Source organism: Anser cygnoides, chromosome 5 (genome assembly GCF_040182565.1).
Source record: "Anser cygnoides isolate HZ-2024a breed goose chromosome 5, Taihu_goose_T2T_genome, whole genome shotgun sequence".
NCBI classification, from domain to species: domain Eukaryota; kingdom Metazoa; phylum Chordata; class Aves; order Anseriformes; family Anatidae; genus Anser; species Anser cygnoides.
The window spans coordinates 38,649,126-38,665,960 of NC_089877.1; the positions used below are offsets into that span (position 1 = coordinate 38,649,126).

Here is a 16,835-nt window from a genome sequence, read left to right on the forward strand (position 1 = left end):
GAGCACAGTGCAAGCCAACAGGTCACCCCAGCAAAGATGCTGGAGAGCCTCGCACCAGGCTCAGAAGGGAGCACGATGCTTGGCATGGAGGAGCGAAGGGTACATCTGGCACCGCAGGGAAATCCCTGATGCTCCAAACAGCCTTTTGTACTCATCTCCAGGTCAGCTACGCACTCCTGCACGTCAGAAGAGCTTCAGACCTATGAAGCATAACCACGCAGCCTGCGGTCACCTTGGGACAGATAAAAGCAGAGCAGGAGCACAGTCTTCACAGGGATGTGTCTTGAAGCCAGGAGCCTCGAGGCAATCACAGACTGAAGGAGCTTGCACAAGGGTACAAGCTCCCTGGACAGCTTAAGAGGGAGAAAATACAGCTGCAAGACAGGCTGTGAGCGGAGCAGAGCCTGCCTGCTCTCCTGTTGATTCCTGCGAGTGTTAGTGGAGTTATTTGGGCGTAAACAGCGGGTTAAATCCCTTGCACATCTTCACGCCCTAGCTCCTTCCTCCTCCTCTATAAACAGGACTGGAATACACAGCCCCAGAGCCAGACCTAGCCAGATGAAGCATAGAAACCCCGCTCACGACAAAAGCCATCCCAAAGTTCCTCTGGTAAAAGCCCCTGTGCGTCTCCGGGACACAAAAAAGTCCCTACTTGAAGCAGGAGGAACTCGGGGACACGGTTACAGAGGGGAAAACACCTCTGGTTGGGCTGTGCCAACTTTGGATGCCCCTTGTGCATGTACGAAGCATGCACGCCTCCCTCCTCATGCCCCTTTCGCACCCCAGGGGACAGCAGTTTCCCTGCCACCACCCCTGTGCCCAGACCAGGAGGTGGCAGGGACGGGGTGCGGTGGCTCTTGGTCCCAACCTCCCCCACACAGCAAGGAATTCACTTGGAGGGTGAGGTTCGCAGCCTGCATTACCAGGGAAATCCCAAACCGCCTGGGAACATCTGTCCCACCAGCCCCGTCTTCCACCAGCAGCAGCATGAGGGAGCCTGGAGGTGCCCAGCACGCGGGATGTGAGCCCGGCGCTCCCTAATTCCACCCTCCCCTCGCTCGGAGGCTCAGTTAAATATAAAGAAGGGAGCAGCTTTCTCCTGCCAGGGAGGGACGCAAGGGACAGCGCGAGCTGCCCCAGCACCAGCTGCTGCTGGTCTCGGGGGGGTATTTCCAGCCCCGGCTCAAAACCAGAGTGAGCGCATGAGAGGGAATCCCAGCACCAGCAGACAATGTGGCCATGCTCCTCCGCTCAGCCTGGGCTGAGAAAAGGAAAAAAAGCCAACCCTGCCATCCTCCTCCCTGCCCCGGTAAGGAAGAAAGGTTCCAAGCACTATCGCGATTAATTGAATCAAGGGCACAGCGCCAGCTCGCAGCCCCGGGAGGACCTGGCCCCTCGCAGAATTAAGAATGCACATCACACCAGGCACGGCACAATGCACATTTAGGGGGGCGGGGGGGGGGGGGGGGGGGGAAAAAAAAGCAGCCGGCTCAGGTGAGTGTCACAGCCTGGCCGCGCTTAGTTATTCCAGTTGTGTGCTCCTGGAAAAGCCATCAGTAAGTTCAGATCTGCTTTTCTCATATTGCTCGGGAAGGGGGGGGGGGGGGGGGGGGGGGGATCCATTTGCCTTCCCTCCAGCGCACCGCGAGCGGTCGGGGCTGGGGACCAAACCCAGCTGATTTCGAGGGGCGCGGAGACGGCTCCCGGCACAGGCGTCCCCTCCGCCCGCCCCGCGCCCACCCGGCCCCCCGGGCCGCGGGCAGGTGGGCGCTCACCTGATGAGGTTCTGCAGGCCCTGCTTGCTGGAGTTCCTCCTCAGGATCGCGCTGGTCATGGTGGCCAAGGCTGGCGGCTCCCCTTCCCGCAGCTCCCGCCCGGCGCCGCACGCCCTCGCTTCTCCCCCCGGCCCCGTCTTCAGGAAGTTCTGCAGCTGGTTTCCTTTTGTTTCTGCGAGCCCCCCCCGGCCCACCCCCTCTTGTCTCCTCCACCTCCACCTCCTCCTCCTCTGCCTGCTGGAAATGTCAGGGAGAAAGCTTGCCGGGAGCAGCGCTGGATGCGAGGCTGGATGCTGCCTGCGAGCGCAGCACAAAGCCCAGCGCTCCCCCCCGGGCTGCTTCCCTCTCACTTCTATCCCTCCCTCGTTCGTCTTCTCCAGCTCTTCTCCCTCCCCATTTACCCCTTTTTCCTTTTTTTTTTTCTTTTTTTTCCCCTTTTTTCATTTCCTTTTTTTCTTTTTCCTTTTTTTCCTTTTCCTTTTTTTCTTTTCATTTTTTTTCCTTTTCATTTTTTTCCTTTCCCCCCCCTTACCTCCAGCACTGCTTTCCCTATTACAAAAATTGGGAACAAAGCCAGCCTGGGTTTGTGCCCTCGGGTTGCAGCTTGCACTCAGGCAGCCCCGCTCCGTTCACATCGGGAGAAGTCTCACCTCCCCAAAGTCCCCATGTGCCCAAAGACAGACCCAGAGCCAGGTTAATGCCAGAGGGGCTTTAGCACTGGGAAACTCTGCGCCAGGGGAAGCTCTTCTCAGGAGATGAGGCTAGCAGCTGGATTTTGGGGGCTGCCATCAGGCAGCAGGGGGCACGCACCCTGCTTCTGCACTCGCCACTCCTTGCCTGCTCAAGTGACCGACTCTGCCGTGCCTCAGTTTCCCCAAGCATCAACCAGACGGAGAGCAAAAAATAACCTGGCTTGCCTTCACGAAGCACCAGCACTTCAGGAGGATAAAGAAGCACGTGAGTGGCCGGTGAAGGACTGGGAACGATGTCACCTGCCAACACCGCCTGCCCGCCTGCCAAGCCGTCAGATACAGGTGACCGCTCGCGCCTTAACGCTGCCTCATCATGGGAGCTATGTTGGAAAAAATAACAATCAGCCTTTAGTCCCTCACCTGCATCCCCTGGTCCATGTGTGACTTTGGGGGGAAGTTTCTTCTATACCAGAGCAGCGGGTACCTGGACTGCACCTACCAAGTCCCAGCCCTATGTTAGCCCCACAGGCAGCGGTGCGCATGGCACAGCCTGCCCACCTCCTCCTCCTCATGTCTGTCAGGGGGGACCCCCCTGCTCTCACCCTCACCTTCCTTCTGCTCTCAGCCCCCTCTCACCTTACTTAAACATTTCAATCACTTCTGCAGAAGTGCTTCTTGAAATGGGGAAGCTGCCCGTGAAATACACCCAGAAATCTCAATAAAAAGGAAGTGCGTTGAGCCCAGATCAGAAAGATGTGCCTCTCCTCGGCTTCATTTCGAAACAGTTCATTATTTTTTTCTGCAGGTATTTACCAAACTTCCCCTAAGCGATCACAAACCAAGTGAGCACAGACACTGATCCCGGCCTCACTCTGTGGCCCCTCTGACGCTGTCACACTGCGTTTGCTATTTCCGAGCTCGGGGCTGGGGAGACGATGCAAGAGATTCACCACAAAAGGCCTCTGTTGCTCAAAAGGAGCACGTCCCAGCCCTGCAAGTACTTACAGGGTAATTAGGTTCAAGCCAGAGGATGTTCCTCTGGGCTTCATCGCCACTGCCCCCACACTCCGAATGGCACACGCACCTCAGGGCTTTGCTTTTCAGGACAGGACCCGTCTGCTGGGAAACACCAAGAGGGAAGCAAGGAAGAGCCCCCCACATCGCAGCTGGAGGAAGAGCAGTCCCACAGCACCATCCTGCAGAACAGAGGCACTTCTGTCCCCTCTCCTCCCGCGCTCGCCGCCCAGCCCAGGTGCAGCAGCCTGCATCCCACCACACCGCCAAGAACAGCCCCAACCCCACAGCTGCACGCCTCCTTTCGCAGCAGCAAACCTCCTGGTCCCACCAGGAAGCGGGCAGGAGTGCAGCGGACACAGGAAGAAAAACAAGGAATTAATTCATCTCCTTTTTTATTACTTTTCGGTGGGGGTGCGTGGCAAGCGCTTAGGAGAACCACCACAAATCCCCGCAGCAAACCCGCACCCCAATATGGGAACTGGGATGCCCCAAGCACCCCGACAGCCGCTGACAGCCACCAGGGAGCTTCCCAGGGCTGCTCCCAGCAGCAGGGTCAGCGGAGAGGTGAGAGGCCAGGAGGGAGCAAGGCGGGCCAGGCTGCTGCGGGAAGGAGGCGGGAGTCCCCAGGAGATAGCGCCGCACCAGTTCCCGTTAATTACACAACCACTCTGCTATGTAGGGCTGGTTGCAAAATCAGTCAGAGGATAACACATGGTCTGGTGGGGGTGGAGGAAAAACTAGGAGAAAAGACTCCATTGCTAACAAAGAAATGCACCCAAAGCAGTTTTCCCCAAATACTCGGCGATGCAAAGCGGTACCAGCCAGGCCAAGCAGCAGCATGGGCTCCAACAGGCAGCCGTGCTGAGGACTGGCCCTTTGTAGGGCCAGCATGGTCCCCAGCAGCCATGCCCGTATGTCAGAGGGGGGATCCCACCCAGAGCAGACCCCCTTGCAGGAACAGCCTCTGCTGCTCCAGCGTGGGCTAAGCCCTGCCCCAGCAAGGGCGGCTTTAGGGCCTGAAACCCCGCAGCCTTCTCCCTGCCACCCAACCCTCTCTGCCCATCCTGACACCTCCCAGACCTCTTCACCATGGGCACTTTGAAACCAGCACCTGCCCAGCCTCCCAGGAGCCCCATTTCAGCGAGAAGGGGCCACCAGCTGGTGCAGACAGCCCAACAGCCTGATGGAGAGGGTTTGCCTGTGTCCCCTCCATCCCCAGTTCCCACTCGGCACGCTCCGTCAGCACTCGTTTTCGGGCAGCCAAGCGCAGAGGCCAGAACAGGCAGGCAGAGATAATCCCAAGGAAATTGGGCGTCTAGCAGCCAAGAGCAGCACATTATCTCCTTCTCAGCAGGAGCAGCCAGTTGCAAGCTCCAGAAGCGTGCTGTCAAGAGGGCCGCGCGTCTCGTCGGCACGGTTAGCTGGGGTGCTGCTATTTCTGCGGAGGGAAGAGCAGGGTCGGAGCGCTGAGGACCTGCCAGGTCTGGCGGCACTAGAAAACGCCCTGGGGTGAAGCAGGGGATGTACAGCCATGCTGAAGGTGCCACCAGAAGGCAGAGCAAGCCCTTGGAGGTGGGATCAACCTGCCCTGCCTGCACCCGCAGCCGCCCCTGGCAGCGGCACGAGGATGCTCCCGAGCCAAGGCGTGACCCCAGGGGCAGGCAGGGAGGGGATGCAGCGGGCAGGGGCTGCCCTGGCAAGGGGCTTTCTCCCAGCCCACGTACCCCAAGGGGCAGCGGGGCAGAGGAGGCAGGAGGCGCTCGGGAAGGGCTCCGCAGCAGGGCGCCTGGCCCTGGGCTCACCCCGCAGCCACATGGGGCGGCACCGCAGGCGAGAGATGTCGGGGGCTGCAGGGGGTCTGGCTCCCAAGGAGGAGCACGTATGATTGTGGGCCGAGTCCAAAGAGTCAACAAACACCATGTCAGGAGTCTGAGGAGCTTGGCTCGGGAACAATGATGACTTTCTTCCTATGACATCCAGAGAAGCAGAAACAAAAAGGAGAGAGAGCTGGAGCTGGAAGGAGCAGCCCTCATCCCTCATCCCACCGCTGCCCTCTCACCCCCATGCAGGACAGAGGAGCGACCCATCCTGTTCTGTCCCCTTGGAGCATTTTATGGGCAGATCATAAGCCCAAAATCCCACGGCTTTTCTTCATCTCCCAGTGAGAGGGGATATGGGAGCCTGCAAGCATGGTGAGAGACGGTGTGATGCTCCAGGAACAATACAAATGAGGAAAAGGAATGAGGGGGCTGAGGGAGAAGGGCACAAAAGGAAAATGAAAGATGTGTTTAAAAAGGGAGAAGGAGGGCAGCAAGCACTGGGGGTGCAAGCATGAGCCAGGGCAGCACCATTAAGAGCAGAGGTGGCCAAGCGACCATCCCATGGTGTGGCGCTGCCCTGTGCAACACAGGCACTTCTAGCAGTCACTAATCCCTGCCTTACACTGCCAGGCTGGTTCTCCTGCTAGGGTTAGCTGGGCTAAGGGATAGGAAGGAAGCCCCAAGCATCATCTGGCAATTCCCACTTCCAAGCCTCACGGGAAGACAGCTTATCCCAGCTTGCAGAAAGCCAGCATCCATCCATGCCTCCCCTGCTGGAGCCAGGCAAAAAGATGGGAGCCGCCATGGAGGGGCAGGGAAAAGTGCTGGGGTGCATCCAAAAAGCCTGAAGGCCAGCACATGCCTCCACCAAGTGGGAAAATGGTGATTAATTCTGCAGAGCCAGACCTCACACGGAGCTGAAAGGAGCCTTTCTGCCATTAAAGATGGATGGATCCAGAAAGATGGATCGGGGCAAACACAAGCTGAAGCTGTATGCAGGACCACGTCAACTGGAGAGGAAAAGAGGAGCGAGAAGTGCCAGCCTGAGCAAGGAGAAGCCCCTCAGAGCAGGGGAGCACACAGTGGATAACACACGAGCCTTTCCTCGGGCATAGCTGAGCTCGGGCCCGCTGCTGTCAGCTCCCTTACGGAAGGTAAGTGGCAACTGCAAGGAGGCGCCTGCTTTGAAACCGTTCCAGCAGCTGGTTCAATTATTGCTTCCGATTTTATTGCGGGGGGGGGGAACTTCGCCCTTCACAAATGGATGGCAGTTGTGGTTGCTTGGGATGTGTCAATAGCTCAGGGTTTGTCAATGTTAATGGCTCCAGAGCAACCTTTCGTTGGAAAGGAAACTGCTTTTGCAGCAGAAAAAAGCACATGCATGCGCATGCACCGAAGGAGAGATCATATTTTCCACCCCGTCTGGCAGGAGCTTGATAAAACAAATTGCACATAGTGTCTATTTAGCAGCAGCAAGCAACAGATACCTAGGGCTGGGAGAGGGGTTGCTTGGTAATGCAGAAAAAATCCCTAGCAAAGGGTTCGTTTGCAAAATGAGCTTGTAAGGGAAAGAACCGAAGACTTCCAGCTGATGCAAACTGGCACAGCTTCACCGCAGACAGTGGGGTGGTGCTGATGCACGCTAACCAAAACATCGGGCCTGTATTTCCGTGCAATAACAAGAGAAATCCAAATAAATCCAGCTCCAAGTGAACCAACTCTTGCACATCTCAGACCAGGTGCTCCTGGGTGGCTGCAAGCTTTCAGCCCCCCGGTGCCAGTGGGTCACCAGTCCCTGAATGGGGTTCCCTTTGGGTTCGTTAATAAATTCAGCCCACGTATTTCTCTGCCCACGTAGTCCCTGGACAGCTCTCAGACACGGGGCTGGTGTGAAGCTCCTCTGCAGCAGGGCAAATCCACGTAGCTCCATCTCCAGACGCCGCTGCTCATCCCATACAACCCAATATTGCACCGTCAGCACCAGCCCTGCCTCCATGCCAGCAGCACACCCCGCAGGTGACTGAACACAGCCGATAGCAGAAGATGCCCAGCCCGGCAGAGGATGAGGATGGGTGCTGCCAGCCACCCTGCCCGCGTGCTGCGAGCCCCCAGAGACCCCGCTGCGGACCTGCCCGTGAGAAAGGCAGCCCCGAGTGCCGAAACCTGGGATTAAGGCACTCCGGCAGCTGCCTCGCACATCTGGTGCGTGTTAGGAGAGATACATGGCAAGGAAAGCACACACGGGCGCCAAGCAGAGCTGGTTAACCCCTTGGTAGCTGAGCCTCCTCGGAGCACCCAGGCAGCCCAAGGACAGGGATACCTACTAAGCCTCAACCCAGATCTCAGCAGTGGTCCATGCTCGCTAGGTGATTTGGGAACTCAGCAATTCAGGTGCCTAAACGTATGTGCAGTGCCATCGGAGATGCCTCAAGCTGTGTAAAGCACCTGCTCAAGGCCTGGCAGGTGTCACACGGGTCCGATAAGAAACTACCTGTAGCTGGCACCCAACAGAGGGCAAATCTCATGGTTAAGGCACCTCTTTCCCTTCCCAAGCAAATGGCATCCTTCAAAGGATGCCGAAACACCTCCCCAGGGGGTCCAAAGCCTCAGTCCTGGGAGGAGCATGTCAGACTCAGGTTAAGAGAGCAGAAACCTCAGCCACAGCTATGGGAGGCCAAAGCTCAGCCCAGACTCCTGGTGCTCCTCGTGGCACGGAGGGACGTGCTTTAGTGATGCTGGACAAAGGCCGAGCAGAGCTCACCCCCTCCTGGGGTGCGGCCACAGGATGCTGGAGGGGCTGGGTGACCCCATGGCATGGCTCCAGCACCAGCCAGCAGTAGGGGGGCTGGCAAAACCTCCTGGATTGGCCCCAGGACACCCAGCCCCACAGCAAGCTGCCTCCAGAACCCACAGAGAAGGGAATCCCACAGGCTTCAGAGCCAGATTTCACCCCAAGAGTTTTTAAACTGTTTTAAAATACACAGTTGTATTTTTTGTTTGTTTGTTTTTGGCAGTCCATGCTCAGCTAACCCGCTGGCTAGCACATCCTTCAGTGGTTAAAAAAAATCAAATAAAAGCTCCTGGGCAATCCCCTATTAACACTCACACCCCTAAACCCCTAGCTTTACATTGCAAAATAGGCAAGACAAGCCAGGGTTTCCTGCAAGGAGAAAGGGGCAGCGAAGGCACCTGATACATCCCTATATTTAGAGGCAGCTCTTCATCCCTTATGCCCCTGCCAGAGAACCTACATCTAATATGGAAATGCTGCAATATTGCCCAGCTTCATTAGAGCCTCCAGCTGGAGTCTGCTGGCCCTCCCCTGTGTGTTCCCCTACTCTTCTTCACTCCGATGCTCCCAGCTGGGTCAAACTCGGAGCGGTCACCCCGTGCGGGGCTCAGCCATCCCAAACCCAAGGAATCCCATGTGCCGAGGGCTCTCCCCATATCAGCTTTCCCGGCCAACCTCCTTCCAGCCACGGGTATACTTAGCAACAAGACTCATCTTTGCAGGGACCCTCGAGACTCCTCTAAGGATCTGGAGAATTTGAGACAGCTGGGGACAGACATGGCCGAGCAAAGCCCGGGGCTTGGTGGCGCGGTGGAGCCCTTCCCTGGGTGCTGACCATACAAGGGCTGCTGAGGGCTTCCTGCAGCTCCCGGGAGGGCAGCCCCACAGGGAAGGTGGCAGGGGACTCGGGAGAAGCTGGCTTCTCATCTCTGAGCCCCTTGCTCTGCAGCTGGACCTGCTTCGTGAGCCACGCTCAGGTGGCCATGTCCTGCAGGGCAGGCTTCATGTCAGGCGCACAGCCCCGAGCCTCCCCAGAGAGCAAGGGCAGCTCATGGAAAAGTGTAACTCCAGCTGGCTTTTGGTGGTGTTACACCAGCACAAGCAAGGTTCTGCCAGCATGCCTCCAGTCACACGGGGACAAGGGGTAAACTGCATCCAGGCTGGGATTGCCTCAACAGTTATACAAGTATAAGCCTTCCCTACTGTAAATTCCTCCTCTATATACGCTGGGCAGATGTCAAGGCTCATTAAGCAAACCCAACGTCTTTTTTCCTCCCCCATATCTCCAATGTATTCATACATTGCCACCAGAAAGCCTTGGGACTGGCCTCCCTGGCAGCTCCATCCCACTGCTCCCTCCTCCAGCACTCCTCACGCTGTCTTAGGTGCACTGCCCTGACTCCATCTATCCATCCATACACTGATGGCCTTGAGAAGAGCTCCTGCCTGAGGTGAGGAGAGCAGAGAGCTGAGCTAACCACAGGCAGAGAAGAGGTAGCCCCAGGCAGCAAACACACACTTCCTTCCTCCATTTGGGGGGTGGAAATTTTGAGAGCTTGGCAAACATGTAAATAGCGCAAGCAAAAGGAGTTCAGAGCTGCACATGAAACCAGTACACAAATCAGGAGGGAAAGCGATTCTCCATTTTCTTAAACCAAAAACTACTTTTGTTCTCTATTTTTTTTCCATCCATTTAATATGTCATTAAAATTCATCTGAAGGGAAAGGGCTGCACCACCTTTAATCAACATCCATGCACACACTTTATCAGCAAGTTTCAAGAAGAGTTTCAATGCTATAAAACAGGTGCCTTCGTATCTTGTTTATCTGAAGCTCCAGGAGAAAACAGAGAAAGGAAACACCTAGCCCTGCCCCACCAGGGACTCCTGCTGCATGGCCCTGGCTGAGCCAATATACATGCACCCATTGAAGGGGCTCGGCCACCCCAAAAAGGCTCCTTCCCCTGCAAGGCAAATGAGCACTGCCTGGAATTACACCTCAGCACCCCCCAGCAGTAAAGCTTTCCCCTTTGTTTCTGCAGGCAGCCATGCACTGAGGCTCCAGCACCTTTTTGAAGCCTCCAGTCAAGCCTTCAGCCAGGGCTAATTGCTGTCAGGTGTCAGCCCAAACACTCAGTGCAGCCGTTAGCAATAGGAGATGACACACCTTTCCCCTCTCCTTGTCACTCAGGGCTGTTTTTTTCTCTCGCCGTGAAGTGTGCTGCCTTTCAGCAGCCTTGCGGAGAAATGCTAATGTGAGCTTTGAAGCTGGAGGAGAAAATCAGGCAACCCCCAAGCTCCAGGGATGCTCAGCCTGAACCTGGCTGCATCCAAATCTGAATATTTCTGTGGGATTCCTCGGCCAAGACTATCACTGCCTCCCCCTATTGCAGACAGCTGCAGTATGGTCTCTGCTGCTGGTCTTTTTCCCCTTATCCCCTATGTAAAACTGCCTGCTGTGGAGTGACCAGAGTACGAATTTTACAATCTGTTGATAAAGCAACAAAGCAGACCGGAGGAACGGGGAGATGTGTAAGCTGACAAAAGACAGCAGCCAGCCTGAAAAATGTCCAGGTTAATTCAGTTTAGAGGTGTAGTGGACACAAAAAGAAGTCAGACCGCCAAGGCAGCGCCACCTCCCAGCCCCATCCCACAGCCACGTTAGCTCCTGGTGTCACAGATCCTGAGCATGGTCCTCCAAGCGGCGGCAAAGGCAGCAGGTGAGAGAAAAAGGGGTCTGGATATCCCTCCTACGAGGGGTCTGGGCATTCCTCCTGCCTCCCATCTCCTTCCCACCAAAGTAACCCACCAGTGCACACACAGAGAGGACACATTCTGCAGCAGGGTCTGCCCCAATTCACCTTAAAGACAGGGCTGATTTCAGCTGTGGAGCACCATGCAGGCCCAGGTCTTGGAGCCAGACCCCTCGCTGAGCTTGCATGGGGCTGGAGTCCAGGTTTCCTGCTGGATCAACCCCCCCAGTGGCTTTGAAGTTCGAAGGAGATAGGTAGGACCTTTAAGAAATCTAAGGCTCTCCCTAGCTGGAGGGCCTCACCAAAGCCCTGCCAGGGCATCTGATCACCTTCATGTCCCATGGATCCTCTTCATATCGGCCCCACTATCCTTCTTTCCCCCCAACACCTCCCCTCCCAGCTCCCCATCCTCCCAGATTCATTGCCGCTGGGCTCCCCAGTCCCCAGGCTTCACCTCTCGCTCTCCTGGTGGGATTCATCTCCCACTTGGTCCTCTCCTCCTGCACCCTGGTGGCACTCCTCCGAGTCCGACATCTCCCTCCCGGCCAGCACAGTGTCCCCGGGGACGGCTAGGGGCTGGGGGCACGGCGCGCGAGGGTGCCGCCACCGCCGCCGCTTCTCTCTTCCTGCGCTGGGCAGAAGTGAGCTGTGCCGGAAACTTTGTGGGTTTAGGGGGGATGGGAGAAGGCAAATTATTATTTTTTTAAAAAAAGTTCAGATTATTTTAAGGTTTCGCCTCTGTCGGCAGCCTCGAAAGAGGGAAGCACTAAGAAAAACTGAAGGGAAAGGGAGGAGCATGGACATCCCCCCCAGCAGGGAGAAGGGCAACCCGCTGCTCCCCAGAGCCACCCCTGGTGCTGGCACGGCTCATATGGGGACATCCTGCAGCCCTGAACCGCAGCGCCCCGTGGTGCATGGGGCACCATCGTCATGACACGGAGGTGGTCTGGATTTGACACCTCTCATAGCAATAGCCTGCTCCTCTCCGGGTGCTGAGCGTCTGCTGCCCCTCCTGGGCCCTGCAGCCCTGGGGATGGCTGCTTTGCACCACCAATGCAGGCTGCATGTCCCCGGTGCCTGAGCTTAAAGCTCCTGCCCCCCATCCATCACCCCACACGGAGAGGAGCCACAGCACAGCACCACAGCCGTGAACACCGGTGCAAGGACTGACCAGAGCCACCAAGAGGCTACCAAGAAACACCCAGCACAGGGCTACCACCTCCTGACCCCCACTCGTCCCCCGCTGGGGAAGCAGCAGAAGCAGGAGGAGGTAGAGCAGGCGATGGTATCATGCTGTGGCCTCACCCGCTTCCTTCCTCTGGCGGATGGTTCCTCACCACCCCAAAATCTCCAGCCCTCTCCTCTGCCTGCCCAAGCAGTGCCCAGGCATGGCAGCTCCTGTGACAGGGCAGGCCACGGGTCAGAGGACGGAGCATAGAAGAAATGCCCCATCAGGTCCTACCCCATCACCACGAGATGGAGGCCAAGAGGAGGGTGGCAGAGGAGCATCCCGTGCTGCTGCCCACCGAGCACACCAGGCCAAGGCAGCCTCCTGCTGGAGATGAGCGTCCCCAGGGTGGTCCCACCATCACCACAGCACGGAGCCTCCCCGTCCCTAGCACGGCAGGTGACATCCCCCTCTCCCACCAAAGCTTTATTTACACCGCTGCTTCCAGACTGCAGCTCTGCACAAAACCAGGGAAACAGCACCCGGCCAGTGGGCTCGATGCGTGGCAAGGACGTGTTGGGGCCAGGAGTAGGGGAAGGTGGCCATGGCCATGGCCGTGTCAGGAGGGGGTGGAGGAGGGTGGGAACGGCAGGCGTGGAGAGAGCAGTGCTTAGGACTCGCCGGCCTCGAACATCTTCTTCCTGCCCTCCATGCCAGACTTCTCCTCGATGTTCTTCCTCCAGTCGCCCACATCGCGGAGGTCCTTCTCCTGCAGGAGGGATGGGCACATGGTGGGATGGCTCCGCGGGGTGAAATATCCCCCAAGCACAGCCCCTTCACCCTTCCGGCCATGGAAACCTCACCACAGGTTCTCTAACATTTCATCTCCCCTGGAGAACCCCATGTCAGCTAGAGGAGCCCAATTCCACCCCTTCTGTATGTCTTTTGGGGCCACATGCCACATTTTTACACTGGGAGCTGGAGGAGGAATTATGGAGCAGGAAGGACCCTCACCCCCCCACCTTGTCTATCACACAAGGAGGCGTCAGTCCCCAAAATCAGGGGCTGATGCCTGTGTGGGAGAGGGAAGGGATACCTTCTCCGTGTCCTCCTTCTTGACTTGCTTGAGGTTGGCCCGGAGGTCCATGCAGACCTTGTGCTTGGAGCCCAGCAGGGCGCGCAGCATGGCATCTGCCGACATGCGCACCCGACGCAGGGGTGGCCTCTTGAACTTGCCCCTCAGGTCAAACAGCTTCTGGCTCAAGTCCTCCAGCTGCGGGGAGGAGAAGAAGGGGCAGAGACAGCCCGGTGTGAGTTTCATGCACCGGCAAGAGGCACGGGGAGGAACGAAGGATGAGCCGGAGGCTCTGCCAAGGCAGCTGCGGGATGGCCCCGGGGGACGCTCACCTCCTTGGTAGTCTTCTGTAGCTTCACCTCTGTGTCGTACCTTTCCTCATCCACTGACTCTATCTTGGCATGCAGCTTTTTGCACAGCTCCTGGGAGGAAAAACAGAGAGGGATGTTGAGTACTAGGACATGCAGGTTGTTCGTCTCCCCAGACCTCTTCCTTCTCCTCTGTCTCTGAAAGACCCCTCTGCCTCCGAAAATCCCAAAGGCTGGAGGAGGACCAGGCCATCATTCAAGACCATCTGATCCCGGATGGTGAAGGGTGGCCTGCAGGTGTAAGGGTGAAAGAGGTGTTTACCTGAAGTTCCTGCATGGATCCTGGGAGGGACAGAGGAGGGCAATGCTCTGCCAGGTAGTTTTGCTTTTCCACTTCCTTAGCAGCTGCTTCTTTTTCTATTTCGGTGGCAGCGAGCTGGAGCATAGCACTCTGCAAAGCAGCAGGAAGGTGAGCATGGGGTTGAGGCAAAAGGGAGCTCCCCATGGCCAAACCACCTACATCTCCACGCAGTGGGGATTTAGGGGGACTTCTGAGAAGTTCAGGGGGATGCTGGCTCCAGCCTTCCCCAGCACCAGAGTCCCACTGTGCAGAAGGCTCCCTGTTAAGGGGCAGAAAAGTGCACAGGGGACCCCACGTCGTGCATCATGGCCTTTCCCAGGCAGGAGAGCGCCAAGGGGAGCTGGCTCAGGGTAGGAGATGGGACAGTCAGGACACAGCTCGCCCAGCTCAGCAGTGTCACCTACCTTCAGGTGCTGCCGCCGGGCAGTGGCTGCCCTCCTCTTTTTCTGCGGGAGGGAAAAATGATAGAAAAGAAGGTTACAGTGCGTACATTCCCCCATGAGTTTCCTTTCCCCATACAACCCCGCAGCTTGACACATATTTGGTCCCCAAACCAGCTTCATCTTCCCTGTGATACCGGGTAAGAAATACAATGCACTCTCAGCTGCATGAAACCCTCACGATTTGGTGAGCCTGGGAGAGCTCTCCTGCCTTTCTGCACCCGCGGTGCAGTAGATCAGCATCAGCAGTTCTCCTGCTCAGAGAAGAAACCGCAGCCTCGGTCCACCACGGCACTGCAGCTGTGTCCTCAGCCCTTCAGCCAGAGGAGAGCGAGCCTGCGTGTGGCCGGGGCAGGGGAAACGCACCCTGCATCCGACGTGCAGATGTGGGCGAGTAGAAAGCAGCGCTTGGGTGTCAGTCTGCTACGTACAGGAGGAAGTGGATAAGGATCTGTGGAGCGAACTGTAACCAAATCTGACAGGTTTTGCATGTACAGATGGTGCTAAGGCCCTCCTGACAGAAGCCAAGGGCTCTGCAAATAAAAGGCATCCAGTGCAGAGAGGCAATGCACCATGGACAGCAGGACCTTGCTCATAAGGTTCTGGGCATGGGCCACAGGAGATCAGAGCCCTTGAGGACTCCAAGCGCAGGCCTTATATTCCATCTGAAAAGTGCTACCTTAGCAAAGAGTGCCCTCCTGGCCTTCCCACTGGGCTTAGTGGGCAATCAGAGCACCTGCTGGACATCAGCACCGTGGCACAGGGTTTGTGTGCTGCCCTGAAATCCTCTTCTCTAGGTGAGGACAAGCTCTACCTCGTGCTGTTTTGGATGTGTGGGGAGATGGAGGATGGAGCAGCTTGCTCAGAGGAGCTATGGAGCCATGCTGGGTGACCCAGCACCTGGTCTTCATTGCTATGGCTCCTGCAGCAACCTGAGGGGAGTTTGGGGTCTAGTGCTGACTTGGAGGCAGCCTGGTGCAGGAACCCCTCCTTCTGCCATGACAAAGCCCTTGCCCTGCGTTTCCACGGCCATCCCCGGACTTCAAGGCCATCCCTGCCCCAGTGACCCCTCGGCATCCTCCTGCTGGCGGAGGAGTTGCAGCTGCCTTCCCGGTGGAGGATCTGCAAGGCAAGGGCTGCAGGGGTGAGCACTGCTGAAGGCAAAGCCCCAGCAGGATGCACTTACCTCTTCACTAGTCGGGTAGGGCAGGCAGACAAGGACAGGGAGGAAGAGAAAGGGGAGAAAAGGCAGTTAGCATCCCAATCGGAAACAAGCAGAGGAATCTTAACAAGTGTAAAAAGCTGGCAGCTGGATGAAAGTGTTTAAAGGCCAGCGACACAGTAGAGAGAGAAAACGGGAACTTACTCAGACATCTTGCTTTAGATGGTTGTGAGCCTGCAACGAAAACCAAAAAATAATTTACAATTATTCATGCTGGTGTTCGCTTTCTTGGGTTGAGAAACAAAGCAAGATTACCCGAGACAAAGAAAGAAAAAGAGGAAGGGGTTTGCTCGCATGTCCCAACTTCTCCAAATTCCCATCTCAAGGGGAACTAGGCTGAGGTTTGTAGACGAGAGGCAAGCACGTGCCAGCTCACGGCCACATTTGCACTGGGACAAATGGTGCCAGGTCAGAAAAAGAGATTGTGACAGTGAGCCCTGCAGGGGTGATTCTTCCTTGGACCCCAAGATGCCACTTTATGCAATGCAGGAAGAGGGGAAAAAACTATTTTATGTCTGCCGCTTGACTCTGTCATACAGTTCTCATCGCATAGGGCTGTAGCAAACTAAATGCAAATATTCTGAGCTTCAACCTCCCTGTCTACAAATGGGGAAAACAGCACTGCCACGCTTCATGGAGGAGACATACCCCAAAGACCATGAAGGCTTTGGGCACTGGGAATGGAGCCAGGCAGCAGCCGCAGGTGACAAGGAAGTCGGAGGATGCTGCTGCCAGCACACATATGCATTGGATGATGAAACATGCACAGATAATGGGACACAGGGCTGAGAGCTCTTGCTGAGCTGGTGAAGGTATGAACAGCTTCATCAGATGATTTTTTGTATTTGCTGGAAGTGGAAATTTTACAGGCACAACTCAGCATCTTAGGGAAGAGAGGGAAAAGCACCTTTGAACGTCGTGCTGTCATTTTTTCCCCGTAAATGCAATTGTCCCTTTCTATCAGGGCAATATTTCCTGCTTTTGTCTGCTGAGGGAAGGACGCAGGAGCACTGGCCAAGCCCAAATGAAGCTGCTCCCTTGCAGAGGGACAATCCCCCAAAACACTGCAATCTGCAGGCCTGGGAGGTGAAGCGTTAACGGGGTCGGTGCCCGAGGGAGGAGGTACAGGCTGCAGGGCCAAGCTCCCCCAGGAAACTTTATCCTGGAAAATGTGCGGGCCCATCACATTACTGGGAAGGGGCGGAGGGGGGAGAGAAAAGTGCTTCTAAAAATGGCTGGGGAGCTGCACAAGGAGCTGCAGCTGTCTCCTCAGACGGCAGCCTGGCCCCGGTGCCAGGCCCCGTGACTCGGGGAGGTCGGGGCGACGCAGGGCGACAGCCACCGCCGCAGGTGGACGAGGAGCAGGAGCTATTTTTGCCGACGTTCCTGCACCCCGCGCTGTGAGCACCAAGGA

General features: G+C 56.7%; 2 protein-coding genes and 1 long non-coding RNA gene across 8 annotated transcripts in view; 1 reads left to right on the top strand and 2 right to left on the bottom strand.

Annotated features, from left to right (window-relative positions):
* Positions 1-11,494, bottom strand: part of LSP1 (lymphocyte specific protein 1) — a 40,346-nt gene extending 28,852 nt beyond the window's left edge. For 2 of the 5 annotated variants that reach the window (XM_066997937.1, XM_048066590.2), the window contains exon 1: positions 11,302-11,494. In XM_066997937.1, coding sequence (XP_066854038.1) covers positions 11,302-11,381 — 80 coding nt within the window. In that variant the 5' untranslated portion in view covers positions 11,382-11,494. Of the gene's footprint in view, positions 1-1,775; positions 2,116-3,551; positions 3,685-11,301 lie in introns of those variants that run through there. The other 3 variants (XM_066997936.1, XM_066997938.1, XM_048066591.2) reach the window with 3 other exon arrangements.
* LOC106042613 (uncharacterized) lies at positions 1,458-10,178 on the top strand. 2 transcript variants are annotated; one of them, XR_010831809.1, is made up of 4 exons: positions 1,458-1,556; positions 2,645-3,475; positions 3,572-6,458; positions 7,163-10,178. It is a non-coding gene; the product is annotated as an uncharacterized lncRNA (long non-coding RNA). The 2 variants fall into 2 exon arrangements; XR_010831808.1 differs by lacking the exon at positions 7,163-10,178 and having other exon boundaries at positions 3,557-3,689.
* Positions 11,495-12,486: 992 nt separating the features above from the next.
* Positions 12,487-14,321, bottom strand: TNNI2 (troponin I2, fast skeletal type). The gene is made up of 5 exons (XM_013191603.3): positions 14,164-14,321; positions 13,721-13,849; positions 13,423-13,512; positions 13,112-13,288; positions 12,487-12,784 (listed from the first exon to the last, which is right to left on the bottom strand). The coding sequence occupies exons 1-5, from the start codon at positions 14,296-14,298 to the stop codon at positions 12,686-12,688; spliced, it is 630 nt and encodes a 209-aa protein (XP_013047057.2). The 5' UTR covers positions 14,299-14,321; the 3' UTR covers positions 12,487-12,685.
* Between the last annotated feature and the right edge of the window lie 2,514 nt (positions 14,322-16,835).